At 43.3% G+C, this 17,703-nt stretch overlaps 1 protein-coding gene across 4 annotated transcripts in view; it reads left to right on the forward strand.

The window, feature by feature from the left end:
- GATAD2B (GATA zinc finger domain containing 2B) overlaps positions 1 to 17,703 on the forward strand; it is a 90,264-nt gene that overhangs the window by 12,956 nt on the left and 59,605 nt on the right. Inside the window, exons 1-2 of one of the 4 annotated variants that reach the window (XM_029580921.1) lie at positions 12,173 to 12,383; positions 16,196 to 16,522. In XM_029580921.1, coding sequence (XP_029436781.1) covers positions 16,197 to 16,522 — 326 coding nt within the window. In that variant the 5' untranslated portion in view covers positions 12,173 to 12,383; position 16,196. Of the gene's footprint in view, positions 1 to 12,172; positions 12,384 to 13,664; positions 13,685 to 16,195; positions 16,523 to 17,703 lie in introns of those variants that run through there. The other 3 variants (XM_029580918.1, XM_029580917.1, XM_029580919.1) reach the window with 3 other exon arrangements.

Below are 17,703 nucleotides of genomic sequence, written 5' to 3' on the forward strand. Positions count from 1 at the left end.
ACACAGAGACCCAGCAGCAACAGTGGTAGAATAGACCCCAGCTGCAGAAACATGAGCAGAACCCCAGAGACCCTTTGAAACATGGAACTGCTGCAGTGGTTTTGAAATAAACACCCGCAAGCCACTGGCCAGGCATCAAGGGTTGTACAAGGAGTAGGAAAACAAAACAAAAAAAACAAACTTCAGTCCTGACTCTGCAGCCCCTGGGGAGTCATTACCTGGGCAGCCAGCTGGGAAAAGAAGCATGGAGCCAGCAAATAAAACTAAAATTTGAGCCTCGTGAAGACTGCAGGCCACATGGTCGAGAGTAGAAGGAGGGGAAGACGGGAAGTGTGGGAGGAGTGATGGAGCTGGGGAACAAATGCAAAGAGTCTGTAGCAGGAATGCAGAAAAGGTGAAGAAGTAGTAGAACAGATGAGAAAGTGGAATGCCCACACTCCCAATCCAGAAACACACCTCTTACCCCACCCAGCACCACATCCCATAAATATCTTCTGAAACACATCTCCCCAACTCCCACCCACAAGCAGCTCCCTACTGCCACTCACAGCGCATATACCATTAGAAAGCCACTTGTAACACTTGCCCAAACACCGCCACCCATTCACCCCCTTACATCACTGATATCACTACCACCCACAAACCAACCTGCACCTCCATCACCATAAACCCTGTTATGATGACCATCCCCTCACTTCAGTGACAGTACCACCACTACCCACAATACATCTCATCTCCACATAACCATGCATGCTGCCACCAACCCAGATGCAATACTCTGTCTCCCTTCCAAGTCTACTTTCTCACTGGTAACTTAACCCCCTTATGCCACAAAGACATACCCTCCTACACACTCCCTGCACACATCCCTAACCACAGCTACCTATACCATACAAACTTCTGGAAACCCTGTTGCAATTCTTGGCCCCCCCCCTGCATATACCTTTACACCACCACCACCATCACACCATCCTCACATGCCCCCCATACCTATATGTGCACACCATAGTTCCATAGGTGAGCGTTCACTTATACATTTTGGAGTGTTGCTCACAGTTTTTACATGGTCACTCACATTCTTATTTTCTTGGTGCTTTATACAAAAATGCAACACCAATACTGTTGCTCAAAAATTGTTGGTTTAAAACAAATTGTTGCTCTTACAAAAAAAACCCCAAATCTACACACACCTAGTCACTCCTTGGAGGGAACAAACGTTGCTGCACACCCCTGCAAATCCATTTGCAACACTCAACACCCCTTGCAAACTCATTCAACCCCTCATTGTACCAAACACTGCTCATGCCACAAAAACATCTTCAAACACATTTCCACCCACACACAATACTCAACAGCTACTCATACCACATCAATCCCACACACTACTCACCCCCTCCTAACACCACCTACACATGCACACTTTTCCTCTATTGCTACATGCCCCCCATGCCTACACCTTAACCCTATCACTCTCGCCATGCAAACCATAAACCCAATTTCTCAGCATTCAGACAGGTTAATCCATGACTAGTGGGTTATGCACCTCTACCAGCAGATGGAGATGGAACAAAGCTGATATCACGGTATATATTACCCCTGCACTGACATCAGCCCACCAGTATTCTCCGTCTCCAGCAGATGGATGTGCATCTCCCTACTGGTGATTGCTTGTTTAAAAAAAAAAAAAAAGACGAGATTAATCATGCATCGCCTCTCCTGAGATGATACCTTGTGGTCTGACCCTCGGTCGAGTTTTCCTGAGGTGAAATCTCATAATCCCTCCCTCAGTTGACTGCCTTGATCCGGTAGCTGGTTTTCCAGCGTGAACTTAGCCTCTCAGCTGCTTCTCTCCTGACAGCTAACTGGTGCAAGAAGCCAAGTGTAGCAGTGAAGGCATTAGCCCTCCTCTCCCCTTCTCCCCCCCCCCCCCCCCCCCCCCCCCCCCCCCGCAGCTGGAGACCAACTCTGTACTTGCCGGGACGGGCTAGCTCAGGTAAGGGGATGTAAAAAATAAATAAATAAATATATATATAATACATACATAAAAAAGAGGGATAATTTTTGATTCCTCTCCCTGTCTTCTGGTCTGGACTCTGAGCCTCGGTGTAGATCTGACATTCATTCTCACCTCTGTGAAGGGTTTGGGGAAGCGTGGCAGTTTTGGCGGGTTGAGCAGCCTTTTGGCTAGGTCCTGCATGTTAGGCCACAGTGGCCTCCTGGGCAAGCCTGCTGTGAGACAGTGACTGATGTTGGTTTGCACGTCCAGGTTGGGCGTCCGTCTGGACCATGCTGATTGAGTATCCAAATTTTGGGGGTCTGTAAGTTTATGCGTTCCTCTGATCTTAGTACCTAAGCTCTTCATCATAAGAGAGTACACGCTTATGGGACATCCTGTCTTAAATAAAGGCATCCCATATTTGGGCGTTCTTATTTTGGGCGTCGTGTCCGGGCTTGCCTTGTACAAGATGCACAGTTGTCAGACGCGTGTTTGTAAGTGTGCTGCTAGTGGACGTCTTATCCATGGCGCCGGTAGCAAAGAATCCCAAGCGCCTTGCAGTTTGCACTGCTTGCCATATTTGGGTATCACAGAAGGGTGTCCCCTCTAACTTTGTCAGTACTATCTGGAGGCTCAGGGAGAGTTGTTTCCTGCAGATTTGGCTGAGCCCGGCCCTTCCCAGCGGGAATGGGACTGGAGTGGGTTCTGTTAGATGTTTCGCCTGGTTTTGAGGCTCCCCTAACTGGAATTTCAGCAAGGGAGAACTTCTCAGTGGGCACGTCTCTGGCGCTCCCTGGTTTTGGTATGGATCCTTTCGCCTCTTTTCTTGGGCAGAATTTTTTCAGGGGCTGCAATCCCTTCTAATTTTTGGAACTGGCCAAACCTGGAAGTTCGGAATTGCAGCTGTGGAATCCCGTAAGTCTGGTGCCATGGATAAACGTTGGAATATGCCCCAGCCTGCTGCGGGTTCCACAGATGGGGACCCTGCTGGCTTGGATGATGAGGGTGATCCTTACTCCCTGGAGGATAGAGTTTTACCTCCAGCTTGGAGTCCTATAGATGGGTTGCCGGCCCTGCTCTCCCAGACATGGTGCTGGGTGTTGGTTCCATGTCTGAGTCAAAGAAAAATCCCATTTTAGTGCCTTGAATGGGGTGCTCCGGAAACTAATTTTAAAGAGGGACGAGCCTTGCGAGGGCTGTACCCCCTGGATCCAACAGCTAGAGAGAGCAGTGTTTTGTTTTCCAAAAGTGGATGCTCTGTGTGCAGTCTGCAAGTGGACAACCTTTCCTGCAGAAGGGGGAGTGGAATTGGAGAATCCTTAGGATAGGAGAACTGATGCAATCCTTAAGCAGGCCTTGAGGGGGTGGCAGTGAATACAGTTAGCTTCTTGCTGGTCCCTGGTGGCTTGTGTTTGTTTGCCTCTCTCAGGAAGTCACTGAGACTGGTTTGAATACTGGGGCACCTTTTTTGGCAGTTGCGGTCTGCACCTCGGTCTGTCCCTCTGCCAGAGGGATGGCTTCAGGGTTAGCAGCCACGTGTCAGCTGTGGCTGAGATTTTGTTGCCTGCCACAATTTCTTATGAAACTGCTCTTAAAAGATCACTCTTGTTCTCAGAGTAAGTTGGAGTAAATGACCACTACGCGGGATGAGTCCCAAGTTCCTTGTTTGACCAGAGGATTAAAAACAGGCACCATGCTCTTTGTCTGAGGGGCCATGCTAGGGGTTTCAGACGTTATCGACCGTACAGGGAAGCAACTTCTCAGAGGGCTCAACCTCTGAGTAGGTTTCAGTCCTTTCGGCCCAGGTGGCTTAAGACAGGGCATAGGCTTGGGTGGCGATGCATCCTGACTCCTGTAAATGAAAATGGCCGACTCACCTCCTAGAACTGGAGATGGGGATTCGCCTGTCTCTCTTTTTTATCGGAGGAGGGTCAAGATCATGTCAGACCAGTGGGTTCTGGAGGTGATAAGGACTCCCAGGCAGGAAAGTTGCTAAAATTGCATGGTCAGATTCGTTGCCTGTTAGGGCTTTCTGGGACTATTTGTAAGTCCTAGGATCTATGGCATTGACGCTAGAGCTGGTTCCATGGGTATTTGCTCATATGTAGCCTCTTCAGAGAGCACTTTTCTGCTGCTTCCTCTTAAGGGAGAGTCCAGTTGTAGTCTTTCATGGTGGCTTGGTCGAACCAATCTTGAGTCAAGGAGGGAAGTTGGAGGTCCCGAATTGGGTGATAGTGACCACCATTGCCAGCTTTTCCAGATTGGGAGCGATGTGTCAAGGTCAGTTGGTGCAGGGCCAGTGGTTGAAGGAGAGGGTGTCAAAGTCTTATCAATTGGTTAGAAGCGAGAGTAGCACATTTTGTGTTTCTTGCCTTTTTGCCACAGTTATGTGGTCATTCAGTGCATATTCTATTGGACAATGCAACAATGGTAGCTTATATCAACCGGTAGGAAGAAACCAAGAGTCGAGCAATGGCTCAGGAGGCCCAGGAGTTGGTTTGCTGGGCGGAACAAAATTTGATACGCCTGGCAACTTCTCTCAAACATTCATGATTGGCTTTTTCAAAATAAACTTGCCTTAAACTTCCTGAAAACCGAAATTATGATCCTGTCTCTGTTCCCTCTTTCTTATGTTCCTGAAAAAATTATCTTAAAAAATGAAAATATGCCTTTATCCAAAACAGTTCGAAATCTTTGCATCCTTATTGATCAGTCTCTTTGCATGCTCATATCAAAGCCCTTACACAAACTTAGTTTTTCAAGCTGCAATTCTTAAGTTATCTAAAACCACTTCTGAATCCTCCTGATTTTTGAATGATTTTTCAATTGCTTCTTTTTTCTATAACCAGCCCTTTTTTATGGAACTCCCTCCCAAAAGAGGTAATAGCAGAAGCAAAGCTTTTACGAAAAGCTCTTAAAACCCATTTATTTCAAAAGGCATTCCATCTGAGCACTATAAATTTATCTATATTGACAATAGTTAGGTCTATCAGAGTTGTAAGTGTCTGTGATTTTGTTTGATTTTTATCATTTTTGATTGAGTCTTATGTAATTTTATGTTTTCTACTATCCTGCCATGAACATAGGAAAGGCAAGTAATAAATATTTTAAAACAAATATCCAGGTGGATTTTTTCAGTCTAATAAAGGCTAGACCACGGAAAGAGGGATCTGTCAGAGGAAGCAATTTGCTTCGTTCAGGTCAGATGGGGAATGCCCCACATGGACTTAATGACATCGTGACAGAACGCCAAGGTGCTTTGTTTTTACAATCACAGACAAGAACATGGGAAAGAAAGAATTGATGCTCTGGTTCTGCCCTGGCCTTTGGGAATTCTTTTGTGTTTCCTCCATGACCGCTTGTGGGCAAGGTGCTATGGCAGCTAGAGAAACATCCTAGCAAGGTGATTCCAGTGGCCACTTGACCATGGTTCTTGGACGTGGTCAACATTGCAGTGGACAGGCCGTTAAGGTTCAGTCAACTGCTGAGGCTTCTTCATCAGGGTCTAACTTTAGATCAGGCGGCTCACTTCTTTCTCGCGGTTTGCTTTTTGAGAGGAAATGTTTTGACATGGAAGGGTTATTCTGAGGGCATCATCGCCACTTTACTGCAGGCCAGAAGACCATCCACATCCTTGGCCCATGTGAGGATTTAGAGGGTTTTTGAGTCTGGTGTACCGAACAGGAAGTGCATCCTACTCATGCTTCAGTTTCCCATATTTTTTACTTTTCTACAGAAGGGGTTGGTTAAAGGACTAGCCTTTAACGCCCTTTGGATGCAGGTGGTGGCTTTGGGCTGTCTTTGGGGTATAGTGCAGGGTGTGTCCCTTGCAGTGCATCTGATTGTGATTCGTTTTCGTTTTCTTCAGAGAGCAAAACATTAGCAGCCTCCAATGCGAAGGATATGTCCTCCTTGGAACCTTAATTTGGTTCGGAGGGGGATGTGTGAGGCACTGTTTGAACTGCTGAAGAGGGTGACTATAAAGGATTTAACCCTGAAAGAAGGATTTTTGGTGTCAGTTTGTTTGGCCAGAAGGATTTCCATCTTCAGGTATTGTCATTTAGAGATCCTTTTTTTTTTTTGTTTACAGATTTCGGAGTCCAGGGTCTCATTGCACATAGTATCCTCCTTTTTTTTTTTCTTTTCTTCTGAAGGTTATTTCTATATTCTATTTAAGTCAAACAGTGGAGCTTCCAACCTTTCCCAATTTGGATTCATCTGCATCTCATGCGAAAGAACTTTTGGTATTGGATATACGGTGGGCCCTGCTTAGGTATCGTAAGGTTACTACTAGTTTCTGGAAGTAGGAATGATCCAAGGAAGGGGGTGAAAGGCTATGATTGCATGTTGGCTGAAGAAAGCTATTGGCTCGTTTTTTTACATTTGTAAGGGTCGCCCATTACCAGAGGGTCTGAGGGCTCACTTGCCTCACTTTCAGGCGACATTCTGGGCTGAGTGTCAACAGGTGTCTCTGCAAGAGATTTGTCAGGCGGCTACTTGGAAGTCGTTACACACTTTTCGCTAGATGCCATCGGTTGGATGTCTGGGCTTCAGATTCCATGGGTTTTGAGAGTGTTCTATGAGTGGGACTATCACGTTCCCATCTTGTTTAGGGTAGCATAGGAACATTCCAGGAGTCTGGAATGATTTGGGCATGGACAGGAAAATTGGTTCTTACTTGCTAATTTTCGTTCCTGGAATACCACAGATCGGTCCAGAGCCTCCTCCCGATTAGGAGAGTTTGCTTTTGTTGGCAGTTTATATTTGATGCAGAGTTGTTGAGGGGATTCAAGTGATCTCCTTTGTTGGAAAGGTGTTTCCAGTTTTGAGGCATCACCTTCCTCCTTCTCATTGAGGGGGATTTGGGGGTATTAGTTTGTGTTTAGTTACCTTGGCTTGAGTATAGGTCAATACTGAGGGATTGCAGGTGGCACACTAGACTGTATGGCATTGACAGCAAAATTTATTTTTGTGTCCATCCGCTGGCAGGGAGGCAAAACCCAGGAGTCTGGACTGCCCTGTAGTATTTGAGAAATGAAAATTAGCAGGTAAGAACCACTTTTCCTATACCTCCTGCACACCGTTTCCATCCCCCCCCCCCCCCCCCCCAATACCATATATCTAATGACACACCACTCTCCTTCCCCTGGTGGAAGTGGAGAGTGCGAGGGGGAATGAGTGTGCACTCATTGCCTCCCACCTTATTACCACCCGCACGCTCTACCCCTCTATCACCAACACACATGCCCCACCGCCACACTGTTGTTATTTTGTCACCCCCCATATATATCTCATTTACATAACAAACACTCTTGCACATATTGGAAAGGGGAGCAGGGCAAAATGCAGACTGCAAGAGAAACTGTTCTCACTCTTCTCCCCCCTGTAAGTCTCTTGACCCACACACTACCATGCCTTCCCCACTGAATTTACACCACACCACACCCCTTCTATAACTTACAGGTCTTGGCGTCAAACACGCTCTTTGAAGTTGACATACAAACAATTCTAAACTCGTTTTTTTTTTGTTTGTTTTTTGTTGTTAGGATTTCCCTTTACATACAAGCATGTTCAGTCTGAGGGAAAAAATGGAGGGTCAAGAATTGTATAGCTCTCTTTCCAGTTAATTGCCCCACCTAACTGTTCCTTGCGTTTTATGTGTAGGCAGGAAAATAGGGTCCAGAGCAAAGAGCTCACTATAGGGTTGGTGAGTGAAGAGAGCAGAATCGCAGCCCCTAGTTTTCAATAAAAAGTAAAAACAAAAAACCCCCTATTTGTAATAGTAAATGTGCTTATAAATTTCCATAGAAACTCAACACCAGCTCCCCTTCCCACTGGTCTTTTATCAGACTTCTCAACACTTTTCCAACCATTGCCTTCCATGTCTCTCTCAGACATGCCCAAAATCTGCCTCCCTGATGATGCCCTCAACCATATCTGCTAGTATGCCATCTCAGGCCTTGCTATCTTCAACATTGATTCTTACAAGTCCAGTACTTAAACTATCACCCAAGCCCTCTTCATATGTCTTAATACCAAGATTTTTAATAACCCCTCACAGTCACAAAGGTAAGTCAGTTGTGAAAGAAAAACACTGCCTTTACAGGCTCATACGTGTACAAAGTAAATTGTGGATCGAGTTAAACAAAGAACCTTGGCCTCAGTTTTTCATGTCTTAGTCTTATGTTTTGTTTTATGTATTGGTCATAATTGTAATATGCTGTGATTTGATGTTTAAAATTATGGATTTATGTACCCTGCAGGGAGCAAGAATTTAGGACCTGCGAGTTATAAATGTTTTAAAAACAAAAATAATTTAAAAAAAATTGAAGTTTGGGTTCTATCTGTAGTTCCTCCGTTCAAGTTACCCCAGCTTTTGAAGCCTGATGATATTTATTTATTTAACATTTTTTATATACCGACAGCAGTTTGCACATCGTATCGGTGTACATTTAACTCAGAACTAACAGGCAGTGCCTTTACATGGAACAGAAACTAAAATTAAAATGCTAAACAGGTATACCATCGCTCCATGCAGGCTATCCCGATGCTTTCTTGGAGGCCCAATGCAGTCTTGTCACTGCTGTTAACCCTATAGATGTTATATTTCAGAACTTACTATTACACTGGTTTAATTGAGAAGTCTTTGAAAAGGCATTTGTGAACCTGATTTGTTTCAGATGACCCTTTGAGAGCTCCTTAAAAGTACTGTCCATCTTTTGTCTGCACATCATTTCTGTCCTAGCAGCCATCACTATGTTTTGCTCCTAAGCATTTCTATTCATGAAGCCTCAAAAAACCACTTGGGATTATTGAGGCTTGGGGTCCTAGCTGCCACTGAGACTGTTGGGAGAGCCTTGTGCTTTCCAGGCGACGGTTCACTTGTCTAATACTGTTACTATGTGAGGTAAGATAATTCTGTTGTTGAATTTAATACTTGTTTCAGTGTCATAGTTTCTTCATTGTTTCTCACTGCAGCAGAACAGTTATTGGCATTATTATTATTATGAAGTTAATATGGTCTCCTCTAATCATTTCAGAATTTACCAAAGGCTTCTTGTGGTCAATTATGCACGCCACAGGGTATAGCACTATGTACATCTAGTAGTGTTACATAAGTGACTAACAGTAAACACAAGCATGGAACATGACAGCAGATAAAATCCATTTCGTCTGCTCTTCTGCTCAATTTTACAGTCCCGTCCTCTCCCTCAGAGATTCTCTGTGCTTGTCCCATGCTTTCTTGAATTCTGATAGTAGTAAAGGAAGCCTTTGAAGTTTGTATTTGGTGTCAGAGCTTTTAAGTGAGTCTTGGGCCCGGCTTCGTGTCTTTTGGGTTTTCATATACTTGGGGAAATAAAAGGCACGGAGAGATTTAAATGAGCAGCTTCTAATACTAGCTGGAGGTGCAGGCCAGCCAGCCTGTCCCTCGCTGTCATTTGAAAGAAGGCCCTTAAGGTTTTCAGTGCACTCACGGCTGAAACTGGCAGCAGGGCTTTTAGAGCAAATCAGATCAGTTCATCTCTTTTATTCTTAGGCCAGAAATTTAGTGTGGAACACTATTTGTTGGCTATGTGGTACATAGCAATTGGGAGAGATACACAAAAAAACCTGATGCCTGTCAGGGCTGTTAATGAGAGATTGTGGCAGCAATAACATTGTTTGCTTTTTATGCAGGTGGAAACTTCAGCAAACCCTCCACCATGCTGAGCACTGCTTATTCTTGAAGTGTTTTTGTATCTGTTCTGTTGATAGAATTTTGGAAGACTCGCGTAACCTTCAGCAGGAACAAGCAGAGGTACAGAAATTGCACCTGCCACAAACACAGAGCAGCAGCAGAATTCTGTACAGGGCAGTTTTCAAAGGGATCGAGATGGGGAATTACCACAGAACCAACTAGATACCCTGCCGCATGAGCTAAACATTTGCGTACTTACTGCCCGATTAATAGAGACCTTCGTTTTCATTGTTTGTTACAAGAACAGGAGAAAACTGTGGAAAGAGACTCATTTTTCCAGGTCAATATTTTTGTTCTTAGCTGTAATAAACGTGGATAAATTACCAGGAAAAATAAAATAAAAACTAAGATCCCTATATATTAACAAGAGGCATTTCTGAGGGACGGAAAGGGGACAGTAAACTACACTTATATAATTGTATTTTCAATTGTATATGTTTAGTTTTGCCTGCTTCCTTTGTCTACAGTAATAGCAGTTACAAAGTATACAAGTGCTTTTGTACCTGCATAAGTGTTACATTTTCTTTGAAATTGTGCTTATCTGGTTAGTTGCTTTTTTGAAAAATCACAACCAATTGCTAAGTACAAATATATCTGCATACTTTGCACTTGTGTGGGTTACTCAAAATCACTTCGATGTTTAGCAAATTGGACCCCAGTGACCTGCTCTGTATTTAATCATATTTTCCTCAGATTTCTGAGGATTATTGTGGGGTCCTGTGCTTGATTATTGAATCTGCTCTGTATTTAAACAGCAGATTCTCCGCACTGTACTTTGCTGGACTAGTATAAGATGCTTCCATAAACATGCGCGTGAAAACAATTTGCCATTTGTTAGCAAGATTTAATTTCCATAAGATTTCAGAGGTACACTTAGAAACCCATAGCCAATAAGGCGTTCCTCTGGCATTCATGGAGCGGGGTCGGTATCAGTATCATGTAAAAGGAGGGCTTCTTGTATAGTACATAGGCCGTAACAAAAATACTAGTTTGAGATTAACTTAATTTGCTTTACATTGCGTTTTGTTTTTTGTTTTGTTTTTTTTTACTATTTTTACCAGGGGGAAGTGAAAGCCTTGTGGGACTGAGCTGGTCTGCTGTGCACTTGATTACATGAAAGCATGCTTAACCCCAAACAAATGTTCAGCACATTCCCTAGGAGTTCTTGAGTGATCTGTATTAATTACTTTAAAGCCCATACATTACCAATCTAGGACAACAAATTTTATACATGTTCTGAACATTTGGGAAGAATTGATCTGAGTGAATCTTTTTCTTCTGATTGATAATGGTTCTCAGCAGATCCACATGGTGAAGACTGTAGAGTGGGGAGCACCGACGTGCATCTGTGTTTAATTTTGATGGCTGCATTAAGTGGTGCTGGAGCTGATGAGTCTGGAATGGAGACATTGGAGGCAGGTGCAAGAATGAAGATCTTAGTTACAGTTATTAGTATCTGTCGGAGATGAGGTTGGCACAGATGTTAACAGTGACCAAGGTGTTGGTTGTCAATGGTGAGATCAGTTCATAGGTTTGCGATTGGGATGCTGATTCGTCTATTTAATATGAGATTGGGATGGAATCTGGTTGTAGATGTTGAGATCAGGTGGGTATTGGCCCTCCTGGTTGAAACTCTTGGTTTTGGGCTTGATGTCTGACTTTAGAAATGGGATTGAGATGCTGTTAGGTGGAGCTTGGATGCAGGCATTGATGTCAAATTTGGGGCTAGCATGAAACTTCAGCCGTGGTCAGACATTGCAGCTGGTGTATGTAACTTTGGGTTTGCTTAGAAGTGCTGATGATACAGTTTGCAATAGTAATACATCTGATAGATTTAGATTGTTCGTGGGATTAAATTGCAACATATATCCTGTTAAGTTATTGTATTGCAGAGGTTGAATCAGTTGGTGCTGTGACAGGTACAGTAGAGCCATGTGTTCTAAGCTTTAAATTCCAACGCAGTTCTGGTGAAAACTTGAAACTTGGGGAAGAGGACAGTAACCTTGTGATGCTGAAGGATGTTGTGCAGGGATTAGTAAAATGCATGGTAGGACCTTTCACCAGGCAGGGAGCAGTATCTGGACACATTTGTGGCACCACTGAAATGTCACAGGATGTAAATAGTTAAAATATTTCCTTGAAGGAAAGCAGCCCCTGGATGTGAATGAAAACAAAGTTTGGCCTGGTGCCAGAACCTGTTGGGGGGTGTGGGGGTGGGTGGGAAGGAATTGGAGGAGGGGGAGGAGAAAATAAGTGACTTAACCACAAACGACTTAAAAAAAAAATAAATTAAGAGATAATTCCATGTCCTGAGGTTACAAACCGGCTGCAACTGGTTTTTTTCCTGCCCCTGCTAGGCATCATGGGTAAAAGTAAGCATCCCCTTTTCTTTTGTTTAATATAAGTGTAGCGCGCAGGATTGGCAAGGAAGTGCCCGTTCTGAGACCAGGCTCTGCAGGTCCCTAGAGGGGATGGCACAGAGTGTGGGGCTGCCCAGGTCCAAGCGAAAGGGCTTCTCAGAGAAAAACCCCTCTCTCCATCTTCCTGCCTCCCCTAGTATTTCTCTTCCTCCTTTCTTTTTCATTTTTTTCTCCCTTCCCTTTGAATTTTCTTGGCAACTAGCAGAAGCAGCAGGAAAAATTTGTACCTGTGAGTATTCTACAGCATGTCCTTTTAGAAAGGAGACAAGAGGCATTATCCAGTTTGTGTCCTTGTGAATGCAAATGGGAGAAGATTAAAATTAGGTTGCATTTAAATGTATATTTAAAAAAAAAAAAAACCAAAAAAAAAAACTGACTAGTTTTCCTTCCTTGCCGTTAAGCGATGTGTGTTCCCTGCTCAGCTTCCCTTGTTACTAGTCTTGTGGGATTGCTAAAATGACCCTCTGAGATGTAAGCTGCACAAGAAGGCTTATTTAGGATAAAGAAATTCTTTTGTCTGTAGTGCTGCTGGTTTGATGCAATAACTCACGCCTCCCCGTCTCCACCCCTTCTCTTCTTGTCAGCGCCATCCCCTCTTTGTGAATGGAGTTCAGCAGCTGGCACAGTGCCAGGGGCTTGGGAGTCTGCGTGCATGCGTGTGCATTTGTCGAAGTGTGTGTGTGTGTGCAGCACTGAGGAGGGAAGCCTGCAGTCTAGGAAGCGCCAGCAATTATATAAGGAAGACTGCGTCATCCCAGCTGTCTGAAGCTGACAGGGAGTTAGGCAGAAAACTCTCCTCAGCTTTACCCCCACTCCTTCTCAGCCTTGTGATTAGATTTGGTATGAGTTGGGAGCATTTTCATGGGAAGAGTCTCCTTTAGTTTTTCCTTCTGTTCAGACACTCTTTTTTTCGGGCATTTCCCAGGGCCGCAATCACTGCAAGGTTGTTGCTCTGATGGGATTTGGCCTTTGCTGTATATGATGAATGTGTCCAAAAGAGAGAATGAACAGTCACATCAAGGAGCTAATTTTTTCAGGTTTGCTCTTTGTAGCTTTGCTGGTGTGATAAATAGGGACTTTTTTTTTTTTTTTTGCACCCCCCTGATGAAATTATGCAGTATTTATTTATTTATTTTATTTTAATTTTTATATACCGGAATTCCTGTATACAGTATACTGTATACAGCCTGTATGCAGGCTGCTGTGCTACTTGCAGGTAGAGGGGTCTTTTGGAACTGGGGTTACATTTCATCAGCTTACAACTGCTCTAACACCAACTTTGTTCATTTTTGAGAACCTGTAAGTCTGAATTTGTCTGCGGAACAGAGAGGGGTTTTCTTCGCATGGTAACCAAGGAAGTTTGAGCACGTGCATTGGTGGGGAGAGGGGTTATGCTGTGTTCTTACGGTATGAATACTTATTCTTGTCTTTTAGTTGAATCCCAGCTGGCAGTTCTGTGCTGTGCTGAGTTCCAGGAGTGTGCGGAAGCTTCCCTGGACTCCAGTCTTACAGACCTTGCCTCATGCTATGGTGAGAAAGTTATGGAGGAAGGTTAACCAGTGTCTTGGCATTTAGTGCCTCCTTATTTTCTCTCTGCACTTATTTGCTGGAGTTCAATTGGCAGTAAATGAGACATTGGAGCCTCCTTGGACAAACTAAATTCCTGCCAGGATGGCTTCTCCTGCTTCTGTTGATACACCAGGGCTAGGATGTCATGTGAAATCTTTTTTTTTTTTTGTTTTGTTTTGTTTAATGCATTGCAAGACATCCATTTCTTTGATTTTGCCCTGTGTATAAAAAATCCTTTTCTTTTCATTTTATTATGTAACATATACCTGTGGCTAAGAATATTTTCTTAGCATGTATGAGGCTGTTTTGGTCTCTGGTATTTAACTCCTGTGCATATGTTTTGAGACCCCTCTTGGGTATTCCCATACTTACCTCCCAATACATTAGCTTATTGTATTAATCTGTGCATTAAGAAACTGTGTGCTTGATTTTCAGCGAGCAGTTTTTAACACACAGGTTATTGCATCAGCTTATGTAATAGGGACTCTTTAAAGAGTACCATGTATTTTCATCTGTGCTTCCTCTGAGGCCTGTATGAAAACCCATCATAGAAATACTGGGCTCTGCGCAAGTTAACACTTCCTGAAGGGCTGGTCTTTCTCTCTTTAATGTTTGAAGCTGAGCTCATTGGTAGTGATGGAGGTGGTGGAAAACAGCTTTTGAAGGAAATTTAGGGCTTATATATGGGGAAGATTCTGTAGTATATGGTTTGGGACCCAAACATGTCCATTTTTGGTACTCTTCTTAGGATGCTTGTAGTGTAAGTATCTTTCCATGCCTTGCAATAGAAGTGTTTCTGCACACTGCTATCGTAAAATATTTTTGGTAACTTTTTATTTCTTAATTTACAGACCTGCCTGCCTGGAAATTGTAATGGGAGAAATGTTTGTCTGTTATTTTGAAGTTTGCTGGTAATGGGATAATTTTAAATGCATAATTACACTTCAGCTAACTACATACTTGCAGATTTCTAGTAAGAATGCAAACTGTAATCCCAGCCCTTGCTCCTGCCTTTGTGTTGCCAAATCTAATGTCCACTCTCCCCAGTAGAGCACTGGTGTGGCAGGTGTATCTTTTTGCTTCTAAAAATCCTTACCCCCCTCTTCAATTTATTTTGTGGAGGGGTAGCCGTATTAGTCTGCAATAGTAAAAATAAGTCCGATGGTACCTTATAGACTATAAGCCAGGGTTTTTCAAGCCTGATAGTTCTACAGTTTTGTATATACAGAGAGAGAGAATTCACAGAATTTCACAATATATTATGATTGGGTTCATTAACGCACACAAGTTTGAACACCACTGGACAAACAGTTATTGCAGCATTGGCTATGAAGAACTTGTTAAGATGTGATTTATATTCTCTTGCTTAGGTTCCATTTGACACTTTTTTGCCTTTTTGGTCAGAGATGGGGCCTGATATTTTTGTTGCAGATCAAGACTCAGATGCAGTAACACATCTATGCTTTTATTTCTGATGCCCACACAGGTCTCTCTACCAGCATACCTTACTCCTGTCATGTAGCACTTTTTTTTTTGTTCTTGAGTCTCCTTCTCAAAGGCTAAGTGGAAGCTTGTGGTGGACTGGGGGGTGGACACTACAAGGTGATTGTACATGGATTCTAGGTCCAAAAGAGGACATCCTTCGTAGAACAAAGGAAATCAAAATCACTGATGCAATAAGCAGTCATTCCTATTTAGAAGATGTTTTGAGAGAAAATTTGGGAGGATATTTTTTACACATTGTGTCTCTTTCAAAATTAAACTCTGGGTGTTAAGATTACTAGATCTCCTAGTGAATTTAAGTCTGGTTATGCTGCAGACATGTATAATAGATTTAGTCCTCCAGTGAAGGTTTCACTGTACACTGCATCATGTGTTACAAGTATTATTGATGTGAAAACTATAAAGCTGAACAGTTCTGAAATCCAAAATATTCAAGAAACATGACATCTTCTTGGGTTGCTGTTGGTCTTGGAGTCTGGTTTGTGTGCTCACTATAGGACTATTTCTATCTTGTGCCTGAGAGCTACAGTATATTGTTGCTCTGCTTTTCCATATGCCCCAATGCTCGTGCTTCTGCTTTCTTCTTTGAGAAAGGTGAGCTAACTAATGCTGGTCATTGCTGACTGATCTATGAGACAAGATGGTGACTGGCTGCACTTCTGAATGTGGTGCAGCTACTTGTTGAATCTTGACACCCAATGAGCTGCTTGTGAACCAGCAAGAGACTAAAATATGGCAAGGGTGGAATGTGTAATCTTATGGCAAGTGGGTACAGATCCTCTTGTGTTTTAGGGACAAGTTAAAGGGTTAGGGATTATTGTTGGGGAATTAGCGAGCATGTACTATTTGTGGCATTGACAATCATATCTGTAATAAAACATTGTTCTTAACATGAACAGTCTGATTTAAATGTTCTTAAACCTCCAACTTTATTTTCCTCATTTAACTGTTTTATTCCTTTTTGTTTAGGATGGACAGAATGACTGAAGATGCCTTACGCTTAAACCTTTTGAAGCGCAGCCTAGACCAGGCTGAGGAGAGAGATGACATCTTGGCCAAACGTTTAAAAATGGAGGGACATGAGGCCATGGAGCGCCTGAAGATGCTGGCACTGCTGAAGAGGAAGGACTTAGCAGGAATGGAGGTGTCTCATGAGCTGCCCATTAAACAGGATAGCAGCAAAGTATATGAGGAGAAAGTGAATGGAAGTTTAAGGCCTCATGGAGATAGCCGGACTTCGGGGAGAGCAGGCAAGGAGAACGTTGAGGAGCCTGTAGATATGAGTGCCAGGAAAAGGTACTGCGATCTTCATCCTTTCTTGTTTCATTCAGGTTTGGGTGTTGTCTACACCACCATAAGTTGCACCAGAGACATGCATGTTCTCTTGCTCTGATCTGTAATATGAGTTGGGGGAAAAGTTCCTGAAAGTGGACAGAACGTCTGTAGTTGTGCCACTACTATTTCTAGTTTGGTTTAAATCTGGCTTTGGGTCAAAGCAGAATGCATGATGGATACACTGGGGCAGAGTTCCAGCACAAGGCTTGCAAAAAGAGAAACTGACCTGACTTGTAACGAGGTCACAGAACTGGGGTTCAGCAGAGCCTCATTAGAGAGCCTTGTGTTTGGCAGGATATGCATATGTCTGAAGCAATGTACTTCAGTCCTGAAGAGGATGGAGGAAGGTTGCTGCATTAGAGGTGATCCTTGCTAGTTCAGGTGTGGAGAACTTACATCCCTATGCCATTTAAATGGGACCAGGTCTGCCTTTGATAGTTATCCTGGTAAAGGGGTGCTGGAAAGGCCAAGGAAAGCTGGATGAGCATGTGTGTATGTAAGAAATGATATGTGCTTCTTACAGTCTCCAGTTGGTTCAGTTCATTTGCAGGTAGTGTGCTGTGCAGCACAAATTGACAGACTGCTTCACTGGGTGTCTTTGTTTTGTGTTTAGCCTCCTTGCAGCTCCCCTTCCTAACTTACATTTTCATCCTGCCCTCACACTAAACAAGTGTTTGTTTTTTGTTTTTAATCTTTTACCATTGCATCCTAGGACCAGTGAATATTTCTGTTGCTAAGTGAAGCATGAGATGAAATTGAAGTGTAAAAGATGGTGTTCAGTTCTGCAAAATGGGAAGGTGGATTAGTTCTGAGGGCTTAGGTTTTTGTATTGCTGGAGCTAGTGAGAGCTCAATAAGGAGCAGCTGAAGTTGTTTTGGAGACACTGTCTCTTTAGGAAATGAATGGAGAATTATAAATTTCTTCTACGAGGTGTGGCCACTTTGCCTCTAACATAGGGCCATATGGATTTTTTTTCCCGATACTTTTCAAAAATGTTATACATATGAAGAGTATCCATGCTTATTGCACTGTCTGTACTAGTCTTGCACCATCTCCATATGATGCCCCCTATTTTCCATGTGTGTACCAGTCATGTTTCACACTCTGGCTCTGCGCATGAAAGTGACTTTCTATGCAGAGAG

This window comes from Rhinatrema bivittatum, chromosome 16 (genome assembly GCF_901001135.1).
Source record: "Rhinatrema bivittatum chromosome 16, aRhiBiv1.1, whole genome shotgun sequence".
In the NCBI taxonomy this organism is placed as follows: domain Eukaryota; kingdom Metazoa; phylum Chordata; class Amphibia; order Gymnophiona; family Rhinatrematidae; genus Rhinatrema; species Rhinatrema bivittatum.